This window comes from Lepidochelys kempii, chromosome 6 (assembly GCF_965140285.1).
Source record: "Lepidochelys kempii isolate rLepKem1 chromosome 6, rLepKem1.hap1, whole genome shotgun sequence".
In the NCBI taxonomy this organism is placed as follows: Eukaryota; Metazoa; Chordata; order Testudines; family Cheloniidae; genus Lepidochelys; species Lepidochelys kempii.
The window spans coordinates 77,108,680-77,134,692 of NC_136385.1; the positions used below are offsets into that span (position 1 = coordinate 77,108,680).

At 41.1% G+C, this 26,013-nt stretch overlaps 1 protein-coding gene across 1 annotated transcript in view; it reads right to left on the bottom strand.

Moving 5' to 3' along the window:
• Positions 1-26,013, bottom strand: part of LOC140913109 (neuroendocrine protein 7B2) — a 96,128-nt gene that overhangs the window by 25,501 nt on the left and 44,614 nt on the right. The window contains exon 3 of the mRNA XM_073348847.2: positions 2,407-2,556. Coding sequence (XP_073204948.1) covers positions 2,407-2,556 — 150 coding nt within the window. The remainder of the gene's footprint in view (positions 1-2,406; positions 2,557-26,013) is intronic.

Below are 26,013 nucleotides of genomic sequence, written 5' to 3' on the forward strand. Positions count from 1 at the left end.
ACTAGCAGAAGATCTGAGGGGTAAATATACAGGAGACAAAATTTCCCTGCAGTGGGGAAAAATATAATCTAAACCTGTCAGACAAAATGTTCATTGAACTGAATATGAATGTAAGATACTACTTCAAAGAGAAGCAGTCACCATACTTTTTGTCTATCTCTACATAGCAGCAATCGTGAGCTCTTCATACATTTCATATAAAGTTAACATTAGGGCTGTTTGGAAATGTTCAGAATTTTGACAAAAAATGGGGAAAACATTGCAAAAATGTTTATGAAAAATATTTTTTTCTTTTCTGAACAGCTCTACAGCTAGTCTGAACATTTAGTGAAAAGATTAAGGATAATTGTGTTAGTGTATCTCATCCAAATACCATTACTAAATACCACACAGAAAACTTTTCTCAATTATGAAAGTACATCTAAGTTCAGAAATTTAAAATATGGTTTAAATAATATAGTGCTCACTCCCATTGGAGCCCATTCAGCTCCCATGGCAAACAACCAGATTTTAGCCCCGGATTTCAGTGCTGGAACCCTTTGGGCACACCACAGCTGGATCTGTCCCTTAGTGAACTATGAATTGTGCCCAGGGTATCTGAAAGGATCAGCTAAAGCTCCAAGATGAACACCACTTTGTTTTTCTGGCACAATGGAATTTTCTACCATGAGGGTAAAGCTCATGCAGGAAACAGAGCTTTCTTGGGGGCCAGCCCAAGACTGTGGAACGAACAACCCCAGAAACTAAGAACTATCACAAACCTCACTACCACCTATGGTAAGTAAAGACCTTGCTTTCTCTAACATCAAGCAGTGTATGTATGTGCCTGTGTATGTGCCTGTGTGTATGAGTCTGTGGGTGTAAATAAATTCCAAAACAAAAACACTCCTCTGCTTATACTTAATGCTACAATATAGTCACGGAGGTCATGGAAGTCACAGATTCTGTGACTTCCAAAGACCTCCATGACTTCAGCCAGCCCGGGCTGGGAGCTGGAGGGTTTCCTGCTGTGGGCGGGAGGTGGGGAGGACCCCCACAGCTCCCAGCCGCCATGGGCAGCAAGAGGGACTCTTGCAGCTCCCAGCTACTGCGGGTGGCAGGGGGAACCCCCGGAGTTTGGAGCCACCAGCGGAGGGGGATCCTGGAGCTTCCAGCCCACCCGCAGCTGCCCAGGCTCTTCATTATATCATGGATATTTTAGTAAAAAAGTCAGAGACAGGTCACAGGCTTCCGTTAATTTTTTGCAAAAAGAAAAGGAGTACTTGTGGCACCTTAGAGACTAACCAATTTATTTGAGTATGAGCTTTCGTGAGCTACAGCTCACTTCATCGGATGTTAATTTTTTATTATTGCCCGTGACCTGTCCATGACTTTTACTAAAAATATCTGTGACAAAATCTTAGCCTTACTTATACTTCCCCCCAGGGGAGAGGATGAGAGACCAAACATGATTTGGCCCAGCTGCCTCTCTATCATGACCTGTTGGAGGAGGTGGCTGAGGTGGACAAAGAGGGGGATGGAGATCCTTGCAGGTAGGGACCCAGCTCCCCAGAGGGCTCGCCCTGCTTGCTGCCCCAGCTCCACATCGAGTACCGCCACCCGGGCTTGGCCCTCCTAGCACTGGTCTCACACCTCACCCAGCTGCAGCTCCACCTCTGCCAGGTGGCGTGGGCCAAGCCCTCAGGGCAGCAGCGGCGCCTGTGCAACCTGGATGACTTTGCCTTCCATGGTTGCCTGGCTGTGCCAGGGATGGGCTCGAGGAGGCCCCAGCGAGTGGCGCCAGGGGGAAGCTGGGGTTTTTACCTCACGCAGGGTGCATCTCTGGGACAGGGGAGCCCCAGCATTGCAACTCCCCCACAGGGCCTCCACGGGTCTCAGAGATGGGGCCAGCTGTAGGGTGCAGGGCTCATCACCCCAACCCTGCCCTGGGGATTGAAGGAATGGGGATGGGGTAATCCAGCTCCTATTGGAGGGTGACGGACTCTGCTGCCAACTTAACATCAAACCAATTACAAAACAAGAGTTTAGGTCCAGCACAACCCCCAGTTGACCACTCAGCTGAACCCCACACACCTCTGCCCCAAGGCCCGCTTGACTTGCAGACCCACTACACCTCAGCCTTGAGGGCACCTGTAAACACACCTACATCTGCCTGTCATGATGGAGGGTTGGCTGGGCCAAATTTGAATGGCATTGTGACCCCATGCACCATGCTTCTCAACTATTGTAAGGGAGTAAGGGGGCCACAAGTAAAAAAAAAATGCTCAGGAGAAGTATGATTCAAAAAAGGTTGAGAACCTCTGACTTAATGCACTATTGGAAAGTGCTCAGATACTATGATGATGAGCATGGTATAAAGAATCTATATAGAATAGAATAGAATAGAATAGAATAGAATAGAATAACCTGTTTTTCCAATAGGGCAGGGATTTGGAGGGTCAGGATAGCCTTGATCTTCACTGAAATCCTTTGGTATATTATCTCCTGTCAACTCAGCCACAATATTTGGGATATTGCCATAAGGACCCAAGTGCTGAAGACCTTCATGAGCACCACCTAATGAAGACAGATTTATGCACATAATATTACAAGGTTAAAAGTAAGATTTTGCTTTAGTTTTTCCAATAAATCCAGGCCAAGATTTTCAAAAAGAGAGCCTCATTCAGGCTTCAAATCCCACTTTTAGCACTTCTTCAGCACTTTTGAAAATTGGGCCACTTAGATCCTAAAAATGGATTAGGAAGCCTAACTTCAGGCATTCATATTTGAAAACCTTGGTCCATGTTTTCTGTAAATACATAAGAGATAGTAGGAAAATACTGAAACAAATATTTAATGTTCAAACAATAGTGGAACTTAAACAAAACACCTTTACTGTACTGTAATCTTCAGCTACAAATGATATCGTTCACGACAGAGAACAGTAATCATGTTGCAGGACAGAACTGTGCCAAGAAGACAAAGTTAAAAAAGAAATAGCACTGTGTGTACAGTTTGAAGATAAATTCATAAATTCAGCTGTATGAAAGGAACTCAGATGTTATAGTACAGCTGGTTATATACACACCACAACTAAAAATATATTTGTGCCTCTAAATAATTCTTAACACTGAATGTAAGTGCTTTCCTAAAGTAACAGAAATAAAAGTGAGTAATAGCCCAAATTGTTAATAGAAAATGTGTCTCATCCCCTGAGAATGAGGAGTTTAAAGGGGCAGCCCTGTGCCCTAACGCCCCGCTTTTGCCCGGAGCAGGCTGAGGCTGGAGCCTCCTTGTGGTGGATGTCCAGTGCAGGTACTCCACAGGAAAGGTATACAGTGACCGGATAAAAGGCTTGGAAAAGGACTTAAAAAGGGTTTTTGGTAAAGGAGCGAACAGGGGCAGTTGGGGACTCCTATGATTGGTACAGCAGGGAGCCAACCCCACATTATTATAGCCCACCTTAACCCTCCTAAGAGGGAGTAGGGATGGATGGCAAGGTCCCAGCCATAGATTTGCTAGTGGGACCTGGATGGAAAAAGAAGGGGAGCTGATAAAAGCCACCCGGGTAATTATGGGAATAAACATGGGGTTACCTGCACTGTACACTTTTATCTGCCGGATAGTCCCAGACATCTAATAATGAAGTTGCGGCCTGATTAAATCCATGTCAAATGTCTCCTGTCCTTCTTTTGATATAGCCAGACAACTACAGAACCACATAATCAATATGTGATTGTACATTAATGTATGCTGTTTGGTTCACAATGGGGCAATCTTGCAGATACAAGCATATCTATACTTGTACATGGTTCAGACCTCTTGGCACCGAAGCTCTGTCCATAAAGGAAACAGGTATTTAGCAGGCTCCAGTGTGCTAAATATATATATATATATATAATTAACATTTAAACTGACTGCCAAACATTCCCTTGTCTGAGTACAATGCAATCTTTAATATTAATATAAAGGATTGTTGCCTTTCAGTATCAGTAGTCAGGGTTTTTTTCTTCTTTCCAAACGATTTTCAGATAATTGCCCCTGTTCTAGTACCATATTTTTGCACACTTGAGTGATTTACTCATGTTTGCAAAGTTAATTCCTTTTAAACCATGATAAATAGCATATCCAGCAAAGACTGAAGTGATCAAAATGAAGTGCTGTGAGTGTACCAGACAGATATTTTATGTACAGTAATTCACAAACTGCATTAATTTAAGCACTGTAATATTGTTGATTTTGATAAACACTTTACAGTTACATACAATGGAGCTACAGAGTCACAATAATGTGATATAAACATATACACTATCATCCAGGAAAGATAGTATAAGACTGCTCTCTTGAACCTGGTACTCACCAGGAGTTAAAACAAAGGAAAATAGACCAAATATCAGAAAATCACTGCTTATTGGTGAGACCTATTACACTTCCAAGGGAAGCAGTGGAAACACCATTGTTTGAGTCATTGGACTGGACAAAGCGCTAGAAAAATATGCTATAAACCATAGGGAATAATCTGGTACTGAGAGAGGAATGCACCAGATGAATGTTTAGTTCTTTTCCATCTCTAATTTCTGTGGACTGATTTCTACCACAGCCCTTTAACAGTCAGAATAAGTCAGATCTGCTTGCTTGTATTTTATTTTCTTCTACAGGATGCGCAAGCAGAACATTGCTTCAGGTGCCCGGGGTAGAGGTCTATATATATTTATATTTAAATTCAATTTCAAATGCTGCATACATGCAGCTAGATGCTGACACTGGTATTTGTTTGGATGCGGCCTGGATTGGCACAAAAGAAATGCAATTTTGGGAGTAAATCTATTTCCCTGCTGCTGCCGCCATTGCAGCTAACGCTGGTCAGAAAATTTCAACAAAAACTAAACTGATTAAAAACAGAAAGAAAATTACACAATTTTGCCCCATTTTTCCAAAGAACTAATTGTAACACACTTGCTGGGAGGACAGAATAACCACCCTGCTCTAAAAACAACCACAAAGTGCAACAATTTCCCCACTGTGCTGCCCATCTACCAGTAGCACAGCCCAACTGCATCTGCATCCTTAGGAGCAATGACCCCCGTCAATTACAAACAGGGAACACTGCCCTCAGCTGAGTCAATTTAACAAAACAAGTGAGCAGCAGACTTTCATCATCTTCACTGAAACTTCAAAAATTCTACATTAATTTTAAAACAAATAAAGGGGATTATTAAAAAAAAGAGGTGGTTTGGCCAGTGTTAGAAGAAAGAAAGAATAAACAATAAAACAGATCATGAATACCAGTGGTGAGTAAATATCCCAGATCCCACATGAAAGCCGTTTAAAACCTTTGCTCCCAAACTCATGTTAGCCACTCCAATTTTTGTGTGTGTTTTTAAACCCGGCAGGGCAGATTCTTGAATGTGTCCAAGCTCTGCACAGATGCACTGAGAAGGGGGACTGTCAGGGAGCTGCAGCTCCATGGGCCTGAGCTACTTAGCCCCAGTGCAAATTAGAGTTACCAGGGAGCAGCTCTAACTTACACACTGGTGTAAGGTCCCTGGGGAACTTTATGTTAGTCAAAGATCAGGTGTGTCAGAAGTCTGCTCTGTCATACTTCCTCCCCACCATCTCCCACACCTCATCAGAGATGGGAGGTGACAGGGAAGGAGGCAGCTATGCTGGAGAAGAGTTCCCTGTACAGGGGAAATTCTTTACTGGCCATTTCTGGCTGTTTTAGGTTCATGTAGATGTGCAAAGAGTACCTCCTACGTTAGAGAATCTGATCCTGCATGTATCATAATAAATAAATAAAATAAATAAATAACAATATCTGAGACAAATGGCTTGGTCACTATCCCACTGGTTTCAGTATACCCCTTGCAAGCAGTTTTATGGATCAGGAGTGGCTCTCCTGGACTGTCTTTTCTCTTTGAGGAATTTATCTGGCCTGACTGGATTTTCCTTCTCTGGTGTGCTGGCAGGCATGCTTTTAGAAGGAAAAACAAATGTGAACAAGAGTGATCCAGTGGATATAATGTACTTGTACTTTCAGAAAGCCTTTAACAAGGTCCATCATCGAAGGCTCTTAAGCAAACTAACCACTCAAGGGATAAGAGGGAAGGTCCTCTTATAAATCAGTAGCTAGTTAAAAGATAGGAAACAAAGGGTAGGAATGAATTGTCAGTTTTCACAGTGGAAAGAGCCCTTAAGGATCCATACCGGGCCCAGTGCTGTTCAACATATTCATAAATGATCTGGAAAAAGGGGTAAATAGTGAGGTGGTAAAGTTTGCAGACAATACAAAATTACTCAAGAAAGCTAGGTCCAAAGCTGACTGTGAAGAATGACAAAGGGATCTCACAAAACTGAGTGACTGGGCAACAAAATGGCAGATGAAATTTAACATTGATAAATGCAAAGTAATGCTCATTGGAAAACATAATCTCAACTATACATAAAAAATGATGGGTTCTAAATTAGCTACTAGCACTCAAGAAAGAGAGTGTGGAGTCATTGTGGATACTTCCCCGAAAACATCTGCTCATCTGTGCAGCGGCAGTCAAAAACATCTGTGCAGCAGCAGTCAAAAAAGCTAACAAAATGATAGGAACCATTAAGAAAGGGTTAGATAAAACAGAAAATATCACGCCACTATATAAAGCCATGGTATGCCCACACCTTGAATGCTGTGTATAGTTCTGGTCACCCCTTCTCAAAAAGATATATTTGAATTGGAAAAAATACAGAGATGGGCAACGAAAATAATGAGGGGTATCGAACAGCTTTCATATGAGGAGAGATTAAAAGATTGCTCAGTTTAGAAAAGAGACGACTAAAGGGGGATATGATAGAGGTCTATAAAATCATGAATGGTGTGGAGAAAATGAGTAAGTGTTATTTACCTCTTCACATAACACAAGAACCGGGGTCACCCAGTGAAATTAATAGGTAGAAGGTTTAAAATAAATGTAAGGAAGTTTTTCTTCACACAGTGCACAGTCAACCTGTGGAACTCATGGCCAGGGGACGTTGTGAAGGCTAAAAGTATAAATTGGTTCAAAGAAGAATTAGATAAGTTAATGGAGGATAGTGGCTATTAGCCAAGATAGTCAGAGAAGCAACCTCATGCTCTGGTTGTCCCTAAATCTCTGAATGCCAAAAGCTGGCACTGGATATATGTGGTTAGAAACGTCAACCTTAATCCCTAGTATTTTGGAATATACAGTAGTGCCTAATCTGCATCATCTGTGCCCCTTAATTTACATAGTACACCCACCAGATTCATTCCCTCTGGAGGATATAAGCTTCTTTTAACACACAAATAAGATGGAATGCTACTGTTCTAAATCAGTACCTTCCTAATATAATTCAATGAGAACTGTGACTATTTCACACAAACTTATCTCTGTAACTGAGTGAAAAATTGATCAGCTTGTAAGATCTTCAGGGACCTAGGCTCAAATTCATCCTATCTTAAATTCAGGCATAGTTCAAACAGGTAAAAGTCCCAGTAGGTTGGGAATACTTCTGGCTTGAACTACACTTCACTTTACTCCATATTTTATTTTCACCTCTAAAACACTCCTCACACCTATGGGCTATAGATAACCAAACAAGTGAGCAGTTCAGTGAATTTCCACCCTTTTGAAACAGAGATCAGCAATACACTTGGAACATCAGCCAACTAATGGATTTTATATAATGACAGAATTATCATTATTATTTCTTATAAATATAGCAATGCTAAAAATGTGCTAGACATTTTAAAGACAATTTCTTGCAGGTAAACATGAGGACAAGGTCCCTGGCCAGCATTCCTTAAAATCCCTGATCCTGAAAACATTAAATCAAGCATGAAACTTTACTCCTGTGAGTAGCCCATTAAATTCAGTGTAACGACTCACAGAAGTAATGTTATGCACATGCTTATGTGTTTGCAAGGCTGGGGCCTAAATGGTCATCATACAGACTGGAGCTGACATTTAACATGCCAGGATGGTGCAATGATTTTTGTTTGTTTGGGTTTTCTGGGTCATCTATTTAGCGAACACTTCTTTGAAGGAAGGACTAGAGCCTGCAAGCCTCCCCAAAGTAGTGTTTTAATGAAGAAAATTGAAGGATGAGACAGTGGAGTCAAAGTGGACTGAGTCAAGACATGGGTCCTCCATGCACATGGAGAAAAGTGCTCGCAGCTTTAGCACTTTAGAGGCCAGAAAGACAGTGGTTAGCATTGTGGATTGGGCAGAATGAAGAGACTTGGAGAAGAGGGTATGAGGAGAAAGACAGAACACGGACGCTCTTTAGTTCTGGAATGGGAATGTTGGCCATTGCACATGGTGGTACTTCACAGCCTCAGAGGGACAAGGCTATGCCTTCCCTCCCCTTCATTCAGTGGCTGAGCACATGTTGCTCATTTTTGAAGCAGCAAAAAGGACACTACAGAGTGAACTTCCCATAAGAAGCGCAAGCAGAATGGCTCAGAACACATCCAATTGACCGCCACAGCTCCACTCCTCATCATAGCACAGCCAAGAAAAGCAAGAATTTATTTTACTGTTAGCCTTTCTCAAACATTTATTTTACAAAATAAATAAAAATGACTTTCTGTATAGTAAATTATCCTCACGTGTATGGGGGAGAATGAACATGAATGAAAACCAGACATAAAAGGTATAAAATCCTGCAATGCACGCCGAAGGGCTTAATTTGCTCATGTGAGAGTCAGATATTACAACTGTCAGCAGGGATAAGCCACCCTATAAAGAACATTGATCCCTCAACAGCTCCCTTTGTTACATTTCATTTACTTCTGCCTGTCTCTTCAAGAATGAATACTTTACTTATGTAGTGGTTTCCCAAATCCCATTCAAATAAGTCCTCATCTACTACATAGATAGTTACTTCTAACCCTTAAAGCACTCAGACAGATTTTTTAAATGATTTTGTGGATAGTATTGAAACTGTAGAGGTATGTTCACGTAATCCTATCACATAAAAAACCCACTCTGTTTATGACCTGCTGTTAAACAGCAGCTGCCACTTTGTCTTCTAGGTTCCCATGATCTTGGGCAAGTCACTTAGCCTCTTTATAGCAGTTTCCTTATTTGAAAATAGCAATAATGATACTTTCCTACTTCACAGAGAGTTTTGGGAGGATTGACTCACTGATGGTTGTAGAGCACTTTGAGATCCTTGGATGGAAGGTGCTATCTAGGGGCAAAATATGATGTAACTGAGTAACTGGAGGGCATGGATCAGTGCTCATGTTGTGCTCCCCGTCAGTACCCGGCCCAGGCCGGGGAAGCTAATGATTCACCCAGCGGACCAAATTCAGTGATGAATCCTGGTCACATGCCACCTGAGGCACATTGCTCATACACTAAGAAGAAGACTGAATTAACTAATGAATTCTCATTAATTAGTTCTTGCCACACCCTGTGAAGTAATCAGTGTCGACTCAGTTTTATAAATGGCAAAATTGATGCAAAGAGGACCACATTTTCTTAAATGGTTTCTAATTTTGGGTGCCTAATTCAGACATACAGGCCTGATTTTCAGAAGCATGAGCACTGGCAGTTCTCTGAATATCAGGCCCTGGCTGTCTTAAATTGAGCATCTGAAAAGAGAAGACGACAAAATTAGGAGTCACTTCTGAAAATTTTTGCTTACGTGACTTGCCCAAGGCCAAAGAGGATCAGCAGAAACGGGATTAGAACTCAGTAGTTCTTGGCTCTGTTCCTGTCCAGGTCTCAAACCACAGGAATAGGTCTTCCCTGTAATAAATGTATTAGGCCCAGATTCTCAAAGGTATTTAGGCATCCAACTTTCCCTGTAGTTCACATTTGGATATTGCATAGGTCTCGCTAAACAGTCTTACTATAATTTTTCTCTGTCTCTCTTTCCACTTGGGTTGTCCAAGATAGCCAAGGAATTTGAGTGTCTAGTGATATTACATGTTACATCCCACTGGGAGTTAGGCGCCTAAATACCTGGGACTCAGTTCCTTATTTTCCCATGACCTCATTATTCCCCAGTATGCATGAATGCAGGTATAATTTATTTTAATGCAAATTCTTCCAAGTGTCATGAGCCTCGTCACATATCAAGAGAAAGGGGATGTACATTCTACCCATAATCCACAGCGAATCTCTCAGTGTCATCTGGCTCCTAACACTTAATAGCTGCAATTTTAAAACATGTACAACATGTAACATCACTAGACAATCAAACTCCTTGGCTATCTGGGCCAACCCAACTGGAAAGAGATACAGTGAAAAAATATTGTAGGTATCTTTAGTGAGACCTATATAATATCCAGATGTTAACTCCAGTACCTATTTTTATAGATAAAAAGCACATAATGCCCCTTTTCCATTTTTTTGCCAAAGTTTTGGTATCCTAAATCCCACACCCAGATTGATTTGATAACTTCACTTACTGTATAGCCTCAGAAATTTTTATAAAATGGAAAGGAGAGAACAATGTCTCAGAGAAAGTTGGGCTTTTTTAAAAAGCTGAACAAAGCCCAGCACACTGACAAACATCATGTATGCTTTAACAAAATCAGTCCCACTATGATTGTAATTTTATGTCATATATGCAGCAGAAATCTCTCAACAAAAAGCAGATACAATAACCCAAATCCCAAGCTATGATGTGGTCTCTTTGCATCATGTTGACAGTTCAAAGTGGCCCTGAAGTGGTATAACTGGCTGTGGGAGGTCCACCCCAATACAATGACATGTTGCCGAATCCTACCCCTCCCCCAAATGCTAGCACAGGGAATGTCACTAGAGCAAAGAGGACACAGCCATAATATCCGTATGTCTGCTGATCTCCAGCTGTCATGTTCCCATAACCTTTGGGGCCATATTCAGCAGATGTAACTTAGAGTAGCCTAAAGGCTACTCTGAGTTATAGCAGGGGACCACCACACAGACAGCCCAGAATCAGAGGAACGCAAAGATCACTTTTGCATTAGTCCATGAACAAACCTGTCCATGAACAATATTTTTGGTCATTTTCTACTAAGAAAGGAATATTGTCCATGTATGAGAAAAGTAAGTCCTATGGTTAAGGCACAGGTCAGGCAAACTGGCACTGTCTGTCTCAGTCTTCCCATCTGTAAAATGTACAACAAAGAGTACTTCCCAGTGTGGGGAAAGATTAATTCATTAATATTGGTAAAGTGCTTCAGATCTGGCATTACTGAAGGGTAAAGGATTCTTTTTCTTCTAATTATTAATGTATAATATTAATCTGCATAGCCTATTTGTATACTTGTTTCAGAAGATAAGATTTCCTGCAAGGTACTACGTGACAAATTTAAAGAATGGGTTTTTACGTTAGATATTGAGCCGTCACTCAAACAAAAGCTTCTACCCTCAAAGGGTTGTTCAGTGGGTTATGTGACATGAGTTTGGTCGCCTTAAGCTTGAGATCAGTGGACAGATACCTACATCCCCCTCCCTTGCCCCAACACCCTCCCCCAAACAAACATTCAAAAACCAGTCGGAGAACACTTCAGTCTCTCTGGTCACTCAATTACAGACCTAAAAGTGACAATTCTTAAAAAAAAACAAACAAAACTTCAAAACAGACTCCAACGAGAGACTGCTGAATTGGAATTAATTTGCAAACTGGATACAATTAACTTAGTCTTGAATAGAGACTGGGAGTGGATGGGTCATTACACAAAGTAAAACTATTTCCCCATTCCCTCCCCCCCACACACACACACACTGTTCCTCAGACGTTCTTGTCAGCTGCTGGAAATGGCCCACCTTGATTATCACTACAAAAGGTTTTTCTTCTCCCTCCTCCCCACCCACCCCCCGCTCTCCTGCTGGTATTAGCTAATCTTAAGTGATCACTCTCCTTACAGTGTGTATGGTAACACACATTGTTTCATGTTCTTTGTGTATATAAATCTCCCCACTGCATATTCCACTGAATGCATCCGATGAAGTGAGCTGTAGCTCACGAAAGCTTATGCTCAAATAAATTGGTTAGTCTCTAAGGTGCCACAAGTACTCCTTTTCTTTTTGTGAATACAGACTAACACGGCTGCTACTCTGAAAACTACTCAAAAAACCCCTAGATCAGTAGTCTCTGCAGGAAGAGAAAAAGACTTAGTCATCAATGGAAACGTAACTATGTTCCTATCCCTGCAAAGTGGTCAGGTCAGACAGTGGAGAAGCTTTCACTTCTGCAGCTTATGCTGTACCTGTTTTGTGGATCCAAGTCTTCAGTCTTATAGGGCTGTCATGCAAGCACCTTTCTTCTGTACTACATTCACTCAAAACATTCTTTGAGGACAGAAAAGAAAATATCTATTGCTTAATATTTTGTTGTAAATGTGATTTGGCAGAGTAGGAGGCAGAGTGCTTCCCTAATGAAAAAGAAATCAGGAGGAGACAATTGTTTCAAAATTAAAATAAGACTTCAATTGTTCTTATTACTGTGAATGGGAAGCTATAAACCGCTCCAGATAAGCTGCTGGTGCCCCCATGTGCATAAATGTGGTTTTACTGTTCTCCTATGTGGGAGAATATAACTAGTCTGAAATGTTGATTAATTTGTACATAATGCCAGAACTCCAAAATTTTAAAATATCTTTTATCCTAAGAGTTTGCATGAATTTTACAGCTGTACCACCAAAACACAGATTGGTATTTCAGGGGAGACTGCATTGTCTCTTAGGTTGTAGACAGGAAAAGTGTCTTCCTCTTTGTTCTGGATAGCACTAAGCATATGATAATGTTTTTTGAAATGTTGGGGAGGTTTCCTATGTCCATATGTCATAGGAATGTTGTTTTGTTCAAATCTGATTAATTCGTTTAAATTATTATGCATTAATTCAGAGAGGATACCATTATTCTCCTGGTGCTGTATTTCCTCAAGTTCAGAGAGCGTTCATTGTATAATACTTCAGTAATCAATTAAAATGGTTATTTAAAAAACCTCAGTAAGACTTTCCTTTATTTTTTTCCACTTGCTTTCAAGTTTTTTCCTTAGCATACAACCCTGCTATTGCGTAAGAAGATAAGGTAACAAGGAGAGTTAATGGTAAATCTGAAAATGCCTGAGTGTTTATTTAATGTGGGATTATTATGCTATTTTGGATTCAGAGCACATCTGCAAAGAAAATCTGTTTGGTGGATTGCAAAGAACGTGTGGCTTCCTAGAAAGTTTAAAAGGTAACATAGAACTCTGATTTATTATACTACAGCTGCACTTATCCCATCACTATCATACAGGATCCATATGGCTTCTACCAGCAATCAGCATGCAGTGCACCATCTGCTCACTGATACATGTATGCTTGGAGTTAGATTTCTAAATTTTGCATTTTGTTCAAATTTACCCCAGTGGAATTTCCTGTTTCCACCATGCCAATGCAGCTTTCAGAAGTCTGCTACAGCGACACCTTAGTCCATATAATAAGATTCCAAGATTGTTACTCTTTCTGTGTGTCACTCAGAAGCCTTTAATGTCAGTTCAGTAAGTGTGAAGTAATGAAAACAGGTAGAAGCAAGGCTGAGAGCTCTTTTTGTTTAGAATATCACCAGGTTCAATCATCACTGAGATTCACAGTGTATTACCTGTGCTATAGAGTAAGTCCTTCTGAGATGCCAGACTTCCGCTACATTCTGATGCTATCATTGGTTTCCCATGACACCCTTCCTGCTGGGGCAGAGATAAAGAAGCGCAGGACAGGGCAGTAGCAGGCTGCAGCTACACAGAGCAGTAGGGAGTCTGTTACCTCATTGCTGTACATAGTTCCTTGTTCATAACAAAGGGCTTATCTTAACACCACTCTGCTCATCAGTACAATACTATATGGCACCAGGCACATGAGAAGGCACAGTGTGCTGGAAGACCCAGTGGGAGGTAACAGTGAAATGAATGCTACAGAGCCCATGCAATTGCACATAACTCCCCCACCAGCCCTGAGAATCAGAGGAAATGCTGAATATACCTAGAAATGGTTCAAACAACAATTTGAACCGTATATGAAGGCCACAGAGGCAAATCTGCTGCTTTTAACAGTGGCAGGCACAGAAGCCCTAGGTATGGTCTGTTTCAGAGTAACAGCCGTGTTAGTCTGTATTCGCAAAAAAAGAAAAGGAGGACTTGTGGCACCTTAGAGACTAACCAATTTATTTGAGCATAAGCTTTCGTGAGCTACAGCTCACTTCATCGGATGCATACTGTGGAAATCATCGGATGCATACTGTGGAAAGTGAAGACTTTCCACAGTATGCATCCGATGAAGTGAGCTGTAGCTCACGAAAGCTTATGCTCAAATAAACTGGTTAGTCTCTAAGGTGCCACAAGTCCTCCTTTTCTTTTTTAGGTATCGTCTGTGAAGATGGTAGGGGAGAGAGAGGAAAGCGTCACACAAATAATGAAAATGTTGAGGCTCATTGTATCCCTAGAAAAAATGTTACTTCAGAAAGATGTATGTTGAGAAAGAGAACACAGAATAAAGGGGAAACAATACTGGAGTTTGACTTAATACTAGAAAGTTTGTCCTGTGATTTCTGAATATTGAAAGTCTCTCTCATTAATGACCAGATTGTCCTGAGATGTAACAATAAAAAAAATGTTAACGGTTACTAAGGGAGGTGGATCTGACACTAGAAAGGGCAAGCAGCAGAACAACCACCCACCTAAAAAAACTTGGAGAAAGAAACAGAGCATATGACCAGGGCTGGCCTTAGGGAAAATTTTTCAGAGTAACAGCCGTGTTAGTCTGTATTCGCAAAAAGAAAAGGAGTACTAGTGGCATCTTAGTACTGTAGCTCACGAAAGTTTATGCTCAAATAAATTGGTTAGTCTCTAAGGTGCCACTAGTACGCCTTTTCTTAGGGAAAATGACACCCTGGCCGAATTTCTATTTTGGCACCCCTGGACCCTGTGAGCAACCCCCCACCATTGCCCCTGGCCCCCACAGCTCTCCACCCCACCTCATCACCTCTGGGCCCTGCTGCCTCCCCCCAGTGCTTAATTTGTATTGAAAGAGGCGCCAGGGCTCAGCCCCAGCATAAATTAAGCTGGGCAGCCAGAGAGCAGTGGCTGCTGGGTGGGCACCCAGCTCTAAAGGCAACGCCACTACCAGCAACAGCACAGAAGTAAGAGTGGCATGATATATAGTGTATTGTCACCCTTACTTCTGTGGTGCTGCTGTGGCTTGTAGTGCCTGGTGCTCGGCCTGCAAATCAAGGCAGGCTTTGCGCTGTCACATGAGGCTGCATCTTGCCAGAGCCCAAAGCCCTCCTGCAGCTCTTTGGCCACTCCTGGCTCACTAGAGGTGCCATTTCAGATTTGGGAGTGTGTGTCTGTGTGTGCGCACGCAGCTTTAACTGTGATTCGAGGGGCTACTTCGGCACCCAAAAACTAGGTTTTTTGCGGATAATAAATTAGAAATTAGCTGACAAAAACACTGTATTGAATTCCTATAGAAAGAAACGAAAAAAATATATGCAAACACCAATTAAAGCCATATTTTAAGTTTATATGTAAGTTTAGAACAGTCAGGAAATAATACAGGCAAGATATTCCCAATCGCAAGCCTTCAAGTATCTGTTCTGGAGCTTTAACACAGATATCAGAAACTAGGGCTGTCGACTAATTGCAGTTAGCTCACACAATTAACTCAAAAAATTAATGGAGATTAATCCGCAGTTTTAATCGCACTGTTAAACAACAGAATACCAATTGAAATTTATAATATTTTGGATGTTTTTTCTACATTTTCAAATATATTGTATTCTGTGTTGTAATTGAAATCGAAGTGTATATTATTTTTATTACAAATATCTGCACTGTAAAAATGATAAAACAAAAGAAATAGTATTTTTCTATTCACCACATACAAATACTGTAGTGCAATCTCTTCATCATGAAAGTGCAACTTACAAATGTAGATTTTTTTTTGTTACATAACTGCACTCAAAAAGAAAACAATGTAAAACTTCAGAGCCTACAAGTCCACTCAGTCCTACTTCTTGTTCAGCCAATCGCTAAGACAAACCAGTTTGTTTACATTCCCGGGAGATAATGCTGCCTGCTTCTTATTTACAATGTCACCAGAAAGTGAGAACAGGCATTTGCATGGCACTTTCATAGCTGGCACTGCAAGGTATTTACATCCCAGATAGGCTAAACATTCTTATGCCTCTTCATACTTCGGCCATCATTCCAGAGAACATGCTTCCATGCTGGTGATGCTCATTAAAAAAAATGTGTTAATTAAATTTGTGACTGAATTCCTTGGGGGAGAATTGTATGTCCCCTGCTCTGTTTTACCCACATTCTGCCATATATTTCATGTTATAGCAGTCTCGGATGATGACCCAGCACACGTTCATTTTAAGACACTTTCACTGCAGATTTCACAAAACACAAAGAAGGTACCAATGTGAGATGTCTAAAGATAGATACAGCTCTTGACCCAAGGTTTAAGAATCTGAAGTGCCTTCCAAAACTGAGAGGGACGAGATGTGGAGCATGTTTTCAGAAGTCTTAAAAGAGCAACACACTGATGCGGAAACTACAGAACCCGAACCACCAAAAAAGAAAATCAACCTTCTGCTGGTGGCATCTGACTCAGATAATGAAAATGAACACGTCAGTCCACACTGCTTTGGACTGTTATCGAGCACAACCCATCATCAGTATGGACACACATCCCCTGGAATGGTGGTTGAAACATGAATATTTAGCACACCTGGCACATAAATATCTTGCAATGCCGGCTACAACAGTGCCATGAGAATGCCTGTTCTTATTTTCAGGTGACATTGTAAACAAGAATTGGATAGCATTATCTCCCGGAAACATAAACAAACTTGTTTGTCTGAGCGATTGGCTGAACAAGAAGTAGGACTGAGTGGACTTACAGGCTCTAAGAATTTACATTGTTTTATTTTTGAATGCAATTTTTGGTACATAATTCTACATTTTTAAGTTCAACTTTCTTGAAAAAGAGATTGCACTACAGTACTTGTGTTAGGTGAATTGAAAAATAATATTTCTTTTGTTTTTTTACAGTGCAAATCCTTGTAATCAAAAATAAATATAAAGTGAGCATTGTACACTTTGTATTCTGTGTTGTAATTGAAATCAATATATTTGAAAATGTAGAAAACATCCAAAAATATTTAAATAAATGGCATTCTATTGTTGTTTAACAGTGCGATTAAAATAAAAATAAATAAAATCTGCTTACTTTCTCAGACACACTCAATGTTACCGCCATTAGCTACTCTATTTTAGTCAATTGTTTTTCACTCCACTAAAAACGTATTTACCTATTTTTAACATACGTGATTAAGGGTTTTTTTTCTCTTTTACTAAGAAGGGGGAATTTATATATCTAATTATTTTGGCATTTATGTTTACCGATCACAATCATGTACATGACTCACTGACATTTGACTCTATCATTACCATTAGTATCAGACTTGGAACCACATTGATTTTTGTACGCATTTTAAGTTATTTAACATATATAACTGAAAATAGGCAACTTTCATCTGCCCAGTGTCTAAAGTTATGTGTTTAGCTAATTGTTTTTAAACTGGCACTGCTAGGGTTTTGTACAAGCTAAATTTACATTCTAGAAAGATACTATTCGTTTATTGTACCATTTTAAATAATGAATGACAAAGCACAATATGGTAATAAAAGTAATAATGATAATTACTCCAGCCAGGACAGGTTAGGCATTTTAGAATTCACTACTCAAATAATTAAATTTAAGCATAAGAGAGAAACAAAATTATGAAATGCACAGGTCAGTCAAAAAACTAAAATAACAGTACTGTAATCCTTAACGAACTTTGAAAGAATAAAATTACAGAGAATATATGTACATTGCACATTTTGAAAGGAAGTACCAGGAAGTAACATCAACAATAATAATACAAGTGTGTGTGTGAGAAAGATTGTGTATGTTGGGGAGACTGTGTGTGTGTGTTAGGGGAGTGTGTGAGTGAGTGAAAGTGCATGTCTGTGAGAGACAGTGTGTGTTGGGGAGTGTGAGTGTGTGTCTGTTAGGAGGAGTGTATGACAGTGTGTGTATACTGTGTGCATGTGAGAAAAGGTATGTTGGGGAAGAGTGTGAGAGAGCGTGCATGTATGAGTCAGTGGCACCCTGACCCTGATCCCCGGCAGCAGCACCAGGTGGGGCGGGAGAAGGCCCAGTGCCCTGACCCTGTTCCCCCACAGAAGCTCTGGGGGCTGTAGAGGAAGCCCCAGCACCTGGGGCCCTGGGGCTGGAGGAGCTCTCGCTACCTGTCATGGCCTCAAGGCTGGGGGAGCTCTCGCTCCCCACTGCAGCCTGGGACTATGGCGGGGGGGATAGAGCTTCTCTGGTCTTGGGGCCACAGTGTGGGAGGAGAAAGTAGAAAATGGGTTGTGGGGCCGCAGAATGGGGAGGACCACAGGCAGAGGGGAGCGGAATGGGGGCAGGATCGCAGGCAGATGGTATGTGGAGGGGCCCCTCACTTGCTCTGGCCCAGGGCCCCAGGAAACCTTAATCCGCCTCTGGAAAGTGTGTGTGTGTGTGTGTGTGTATGTGAGAGACAGAGTGTGTGTTGGAGAGCGTATGAGAGACAGTGCGTGTTGGGGAAGTGTGTGTGAGAGACAGTGTGTGCGTCAGTACGCTGTCTCTTTCAGAAATCACTCAGGATCAGGAGCCTGAAGGCTTGTTCAGACTTCAGCAGCCACAGCAGCTCCCACTCTGGACCCAGAAAGGCAGCAGCACAGAGAGGCTCCCCATTTCCCCACCACCCCAGGGCAGTGGAGACCAGGTACATTGGTGGGGGGAGGGACACACCCTAACATCTGCCCGTCCTCCCCCGCTCCGCCCACTCTGCACAGCAGACAGATGCTCTAAGTCCCAAGCGGCTTAGCCAGGAGTGGCTCCGGAGGAGATGGGGACAGAAGCAGCGGTGGCTGCACACAGCAGTGGAGCAAGGTGAAGGAGGGGAACCCTTGCTCCAGCGGAGTCACTTGGCTGGTTGTCCAACTGCCCCCCTGCAGTTTGGGCCCCTCTGTCCTCTCCAGATGCTGCTGCTCGCCTGGCTGCCTCCGTAAGCCCAGCTGACTCTCGGCAGTCAGGTGGGACTCAGGTACCAAACTCTGTGCCAAGCACCATCTTGAGTAGGTCGCCATGGGCTGCTGCCCAGCCCACCCGCCCCTAAAGCTGGCCCTGCATATGACTGTGAGTACTATGGCTAAACCAGCAGGGGAGAAATACACAGAAATTAAATTGGCCAGAGACAGAAATGTAGAAAAGCAGGAAAAAATGCCAGCAATGTGGCAACCAGCATTCAGGCAAATATATAGAAACTTTAATAAACCCAACTATTTTGCTAACGTGTACAGAAAAAGCAGAAGGGTGTCTGTATTAAGTACAGAAAAAAATTCCTGCAGTGAAAAGGAAGAACTGTTCCTAAGCTCAGTAATGGAGGAGGCTGAAAACTCAAAAGATTGGCTAATTAAAATGTGCACAAATGGCACTTACATGGCATACAAAATAGACACTGGGGCACAAGTAAATGTAATAAGAGAAACTGAAAAGGGGATACGTAAAAAGTACATAAAAGTGGGTACATTGAAAGAGTATGTGAAAGACTATAATGGAGGAACAATTCCAGAGTTGGGGCAGTGCACATTGATAGAAAGGGGAAATGATAAAACATGAGAGTTTGTGCTGGTACACAGAGGCAAGCAACCAGTCTTTGGCCTACACAGGTGTGAGTTCCTTGGTCTCAGAGAATATATGTTACAGATAGACAGAATGACAACACAGAACTAGGTGTGAAAGTATTAATAGAATTAAAGCATTAATATATGAAAATGGATTCTCAGGAAAAGGTGCCTCCCCATAACAAATGAGATACAGTTAAGAGTCAATTTAGAACCTGTGGGATGTGCTACATGAAAAATTCTACAAGTCTTAAGAAAGAGTCTAGAAGAAGAGCTGCAAAACAAGAGAGAAAGGTACCATTCGGTGAATAGAAGAACCAGCAGATTAGGGTTCACTTCTAAGTAATCACAGAGTGGAAAGGAGGCTCTGAATGGACCCTAAGGGGCCAAACAACACCATAAAAAGATAACACTTTCACTCGCCCACAAGAAACGAAATATTGTCTGAGATGGCCCGAGCCAAAACGTTCAGCAAATTAGGTGCATCAGCAGGATTCTAGCAGATCCCCTTAAACACTGGAGTTCCAAGAGCTGCACTTTAAATACACCATTTGGCAACTATGAAAGGCAGTCTTAGGAAGCAGTAATAGTTTTGGCTCCAGAAGTATTTCACTGTACAATGAGCCAGATGCTAGAGGATCTATCAGGAGTGAAAGTGTACAGTGATGACATAATAATTTGGGGGCAACACTGCCATTGAGCATCAGAAATGACTGAGGAGAGTAATGGAAATTGGGAGGGCTAATAATCTTAAACTGAATAAGGCCAAATAACAATTTTAAATAAGGAGAAAAAATACTTGGGAGAGTGACTGACCTCAAAAGGAATCTTGCCTGATAAAGATTCAGGGAATACTGAACATATTGAGACCTGAAGATAAAAAGGGAATTCAAAGGCATGGCATGTTGAATTATGTCAGCAAGTTCATACCTAAGTATGCAGCTTGTACAATTCACCAAAGACATCTCCTCCACATCATCGCTGAATGGGCATGAATGCCAGATCATGAAAGAGAGTTCATTAATTCAAAGCACATTATGACATCAGCTCCAGTGGTGCAATATTTTAACCCACTGAAAGACATCAAACTTTCTACAGATGCCTCAAAGGGAGGGCTGGGAGCAGTACTATTTCCATGTCATGGAACTGACTGGTTGCCAGTTTTGTATGCATCTAGGATATGAGAAGCCATAAAGATGAAGTACACACAAATTGAAAAAAAAAAGATATTAGGTCTCATATGTGGATATACAAGATTTCAAGACTTTCTCTATTGTTGTAGCTTCAAAGCAAAAACTGATCACCAACTACTGACTCACACACACACACACAAGACCTGGAGAAATACAATCCAGGGTACATAAAACACAAATGTATAATGTGACCCTGGAGCTCCAACCTGGAAGTCACTTAATAATGTCATATACAGACTCAAAACCATATGTTCCATCTCACAATGCACAGCCTGATAAACTTGAACAAGCAGTAAACATACAAATGAACATGATAAAAGGGTTATGTGCTGTATCTCCAAGCATAAGGGATGAACTGGAGACAGAAACAGCTAAAGATGAAATGCTGCAAACAGTGATACAAGCTATAAGTAAAGGGGTCGGGGGGAGGGAATCAACACTTCCCATCTGCCCATTCCCACTATAAAAATGAGCTTTCAGAGATCTCAGGATTGGTTTTGAGGGGACAGATCATGGTTCCCACAGTGATGAGCAGGAAAATATTGGAATGAATGCACGAAGAGAACATGGGAATGGCCAAACCAAAAAGGAGAGCTAGAAAAGTTATATTCTAGCCACAGATGAATAGTGACTTTAAAGAAACGTTGAGCTGGAGGAGAACATATCAGAAGTACAGAGATTCCCAGCAGAAAGAACCAATGATACCACATTAACAACTTGCAACTCCATGGGACAAAGTCAGAAATGATGTGTTCCACCTGGGAAGATATAATCACCTGCTTGTAATGGACTAGTTTAGCAATTTCCCAGAAGTAGTCATACCTGAAGATGCCACAGAAGCAACAGCTGTCAGGCACATTAAATCTGTATTTGCATGTCACGGAATTCCAAGAACAGTAATAACTGACAATGTTCCACAGTCCAAGAATAGGGATTTCCTGGACTTAGCTAAAATGTACAACTTTCATTATGAGACATCTAGTCCCAGATTCCTCAAACCAATGGATTAGCTGAATGTGGAGTATATATAGAAAAGAACTTGCTCAAAAAGAAAAAAGCTATGAATGCAAGTGAAGATCTATCTTTAGCACTACTCAACTATATAGCTACACCTGCTGAACTGTGAAAAGTCACCTGCTGCACTAATCTGCAACATATGTATAAATACTCAAATACCCGATATGGGACAAAAACAAAGGATAACTAAGGAGTCTGTGATAGTGACGAAAAGACTGGGACAGTAAAAACAGACAAAATATTACAATAAAGGAGAAAGACCTCTTTCACAGTTAAAAAACAAGGACCGAGTGAGACTTTGTCAAGATGGGCACTGGCCACCCAAAGCTACAGTGATCAAAGAGGAATCACCTTGCTCAAACTCTATGACCACAGATGAAAGCAAAATCTTATAAAGGAATTGTAAACATCTGCTCAAGACACCCGACAACTTGGCCAAGATAAGTGAAGTAAGAGAAGACGTACAAGTTGAAAACAATTCACAAACTGACCCTGTTATTGACAATGAGTCTGAACTGTTTACTACAGACAAGGACTTCCCTAAAGAGGGTTTGTACTACAGCAGATCAGAAAGGTTGCTGAAGTGCCCTAAGAGACTGATCAATATATGTTAAGGTTGTGTTAAAGCAACCTGAAGGTTTGTTAAATTAGTTATTGTATTTGTTATAGTTTGTTAGTTTAAATTAATACTGTTTTAGTTCAATCAGCAATTTAGAAAGGGATCTAAAAAAGAGAGGATGTGCTGTTGAATAAGTTCTCTGGGAAGTGTTGAGATGCTGCACTTCTTGCACACTTTTCATGCAGTCTTTAGGGTTTCCTGTGACACACTCCCTGTTGGGACCAGAAACAAAGAAGCCCAGGTCAGGGTAGTCGTAGGCTGCAAACACAGAGAGGAGTAGACAGTTTGTTATCCTATTCTGTAAATAGTTCCTATTCATAATAAAGAGTTCATATAAGAGTCTGCTCCTCATAAATATAATACATTGCCATCCAATTTATAAGTTCTCAGCCATTTTGATTTTATGAATATTTCACCGGTGCAGTGTACAGTTATAGTAAGGCATATAAATATGCCATGCCAAGAGTCCTAAACTACTGTGAAACTAGAGGTAATGCAACCAATCACCACCGTTTAGCTATGCCTAATTTGCATGCAGCAATTTCATTGGTTGTGTGAGAGAGACTGCACAGATGGTGGATTACTTGGACCACTTGTCACCCACGTGTAACAGCACAGGGTTTCAGCTACTAGTCCATGATAATGTTCCTGCTCTACTGAACTCCCTGCCCAACATTTTTTGCACTCTTAGCCAAACCTATTTTAACTGATTAATTAGGTGTTTTTTACTGGAGATAACACAAGGCCTTTAGAGATTCACATAGCAAAACAAATAAGATACAAATATAAAAATGTATGTAATGATTTAAATCAAGAAAGGGATTTACTCTGCAATTCTGGGAATATATATTCTATTATGCTAATATGTACCAAACCACATTTTCTAGGTAGTAAGGAAAGACTTGACATGCTGATACATATGTTCTCATATGTCTATTTTAAAAGAGAGTTGCTTTTGGTGTATGTGGACTTTTACATGAGCAGGACAGTAACTGCAGTTATCTATTGTCAAATTAGCTCTGAATCTTTTAACTTAAAAAATACTTAAAAAAAATATTCCCTCCACCAAAGTGACAAGTTTTTTCAGGGAGATTCTAATGCACTTGTCCCCCTTTTCTTCCACATTTAGGCTATAACTTACACTGCTCAGGGATGTGAATTAGCCCCCATCCCCACCTCCAAGTGACATAAGTTACACTGACCTAAGAACCAGTATGGACCTAAGAGCCGGTGGTGTTGGCAGGCAAGCTGGAGTAATGTCAATGGCAGAGCTCTCTCCCGTCGGCTTAGAGCGTCTGCACTAGTTGTCCTGCTGTAGGCTCTGTAGTGTAGCCATAGCCTAAGTCTGTGCTGACTTCCTCAGTTCCTTAAGCACAACCATCAAGCTGCTGGCTAAGAAATAGCAGAAAAAGCAGGGACTAAAAGGAGGGCTCTGTTGCAGGGGACTGCATAATCTTCCAGTATTTTTTCCTTTTATCATCTTGCTTTATGAACTTCACAGCCTTTCTTAACAATAACATTTTTGTTATGTTAAAAGGGTTATCAAAGCCCTTATGTGGATTTAAAAGATTATCAAAATAAACACTCAGCAGTTTGCTAACACTTGTTTACTATAAAACAGCCACTACAATCCTGCCTCTAAAGTGGCCAATTAAATTGCTTTTTTAAACCAGTGTAGCTACATTGGTGCAAAAGGTTAGCAAGTAACAGATTGCTACTTTGCTGTGGTGATCCCTAAGAGTAGGAATTTCCTTTCCCAGGACGTGTCTCAGCTCCTCCTTCACCACACTTAGAACAATATCAAAAAACATTTCTACTTATTTTTTTTGGTTGGTTGGTTGGTTGGCTTTTTTGTTCATTTGTTTTGTTTTGTTACAAGTCTTGACCCTTTAATATTAAATTTTTCCTCTTTCTAGTCAGGTCTAGTCTAGCCTCTCCCCCATTTATCTACAGGTGGTTTTTTTTTATTATTTAGATTGCTGTTGGTTATGACTGTGCAGCAATGGTAACTGGCAACTCATAGGTGAGCTCTTTCAGATATTGCACTATGTATTCTAAAAATTCACCTACACACTGTAATTTCCCCCATAGCTCAGTCAAAAGCCATTGATTGACCAGGCAAGTCATAGCATTTTTTTTTTTAAATTAAGGATACCTTAATAGTTTGAAAACAAACTAAGATCCTATATAGAACTGAGAGAAGATTGGAATTTCTGTCCTGGAGGAAATTCTGGTATTTCAACATTTGTTTTCATCCCAAAATGGGACAAACAGTCAAAATATCAAAAAAAATTGTGGAATTAAAAGATCTGGAAAATTTCAATTCGGATATGTCAAAATGTTTTGTTTTCAGTCGATTCGACATTAAACCACATCTGCCTAAGGTGCCATGGTGATCATGGGAGTTGTAGTTTGAGTGCCTTATGGCCTCATTTCACACTATGAGACCGGCTTCCTGCTTGAAATACATTTCCCATTTTGCTTTGTCTGCAAAATGTCAACTGGCTGACTAACTGAAGTTACTCAAAAGTTTGGAATGTCAGAAATAAATTGACAATGATGGATTAGCTGGCAGACTGCAAGAGAAATGGTCAAAGGTGCAACTTTTCACATGGATAGCATATATATTTCTCCAAAGCTGATGCTATCCCCTAGTATGGCTGGCAGGTGGCATTCTAGGATTAATGTGACCATTTCAACACTAGAAAGAACTAAGTATATCACATCAGCAATATAGTAAGTTTTTTCCCCTCAGTTTTCACAGACAAGGTCAGCTCCCAGACTGTTGCACTGGGCAGCACAGTATGGGGAGGAGGTGAGCAACCCTCAGTGATGAAAGAACAGGTTAAGGACTATTTAGAAAAGCTGGACATGCACAAGTCCATGGAACCGAATCTATGCATCCAAAAGTGCTGAGGGAGTTGGCTGATGTGATTGCAGAGCCATTGGCCATTATCTATGAAAACTCATGGCGATCGGGGGAAGTCCCAGACGATTGGAAAAAGGCAAATATAATACCCATCTTTTAAAAAGGGAAGGAGAAGAATCTGGGGAACTACAGCCTCACCTCAGTCCCTGGAAAAATTATGGAACCGGTCCTCAAGGAATCCATTTTGAAGCATTTGGAGGAGAGGAAGGTGATCAGGAACAGTCAACATGGATTCACCAAGGGCAAGTCATGCCTGACCAACCTGATTGCTTTCTATGATGAGAAAACTGGCTCTGTGGATATGGGGAAAGTGGTGGGGGGATATGGGGAAAGTGGTGATATATCTTGACTTTAGCAAAGCTTTTGATACGGTCTCCGAAAGTATTCTTGCCAGCAAGTTAAAAAGAGTATGGATTGCATGAATGGACTATAAGGTGGATAGAAAGCTGGCTAGATCGTCGGGCTCAATGGGTAGTGATCAACGGCTCGATGTCTAGTTGGCAGCCGGTATCAAGAGGAGTGCCCCAGGGGTTGGTCCTGCGGACAGTTTTGTTCAACATCTTCAT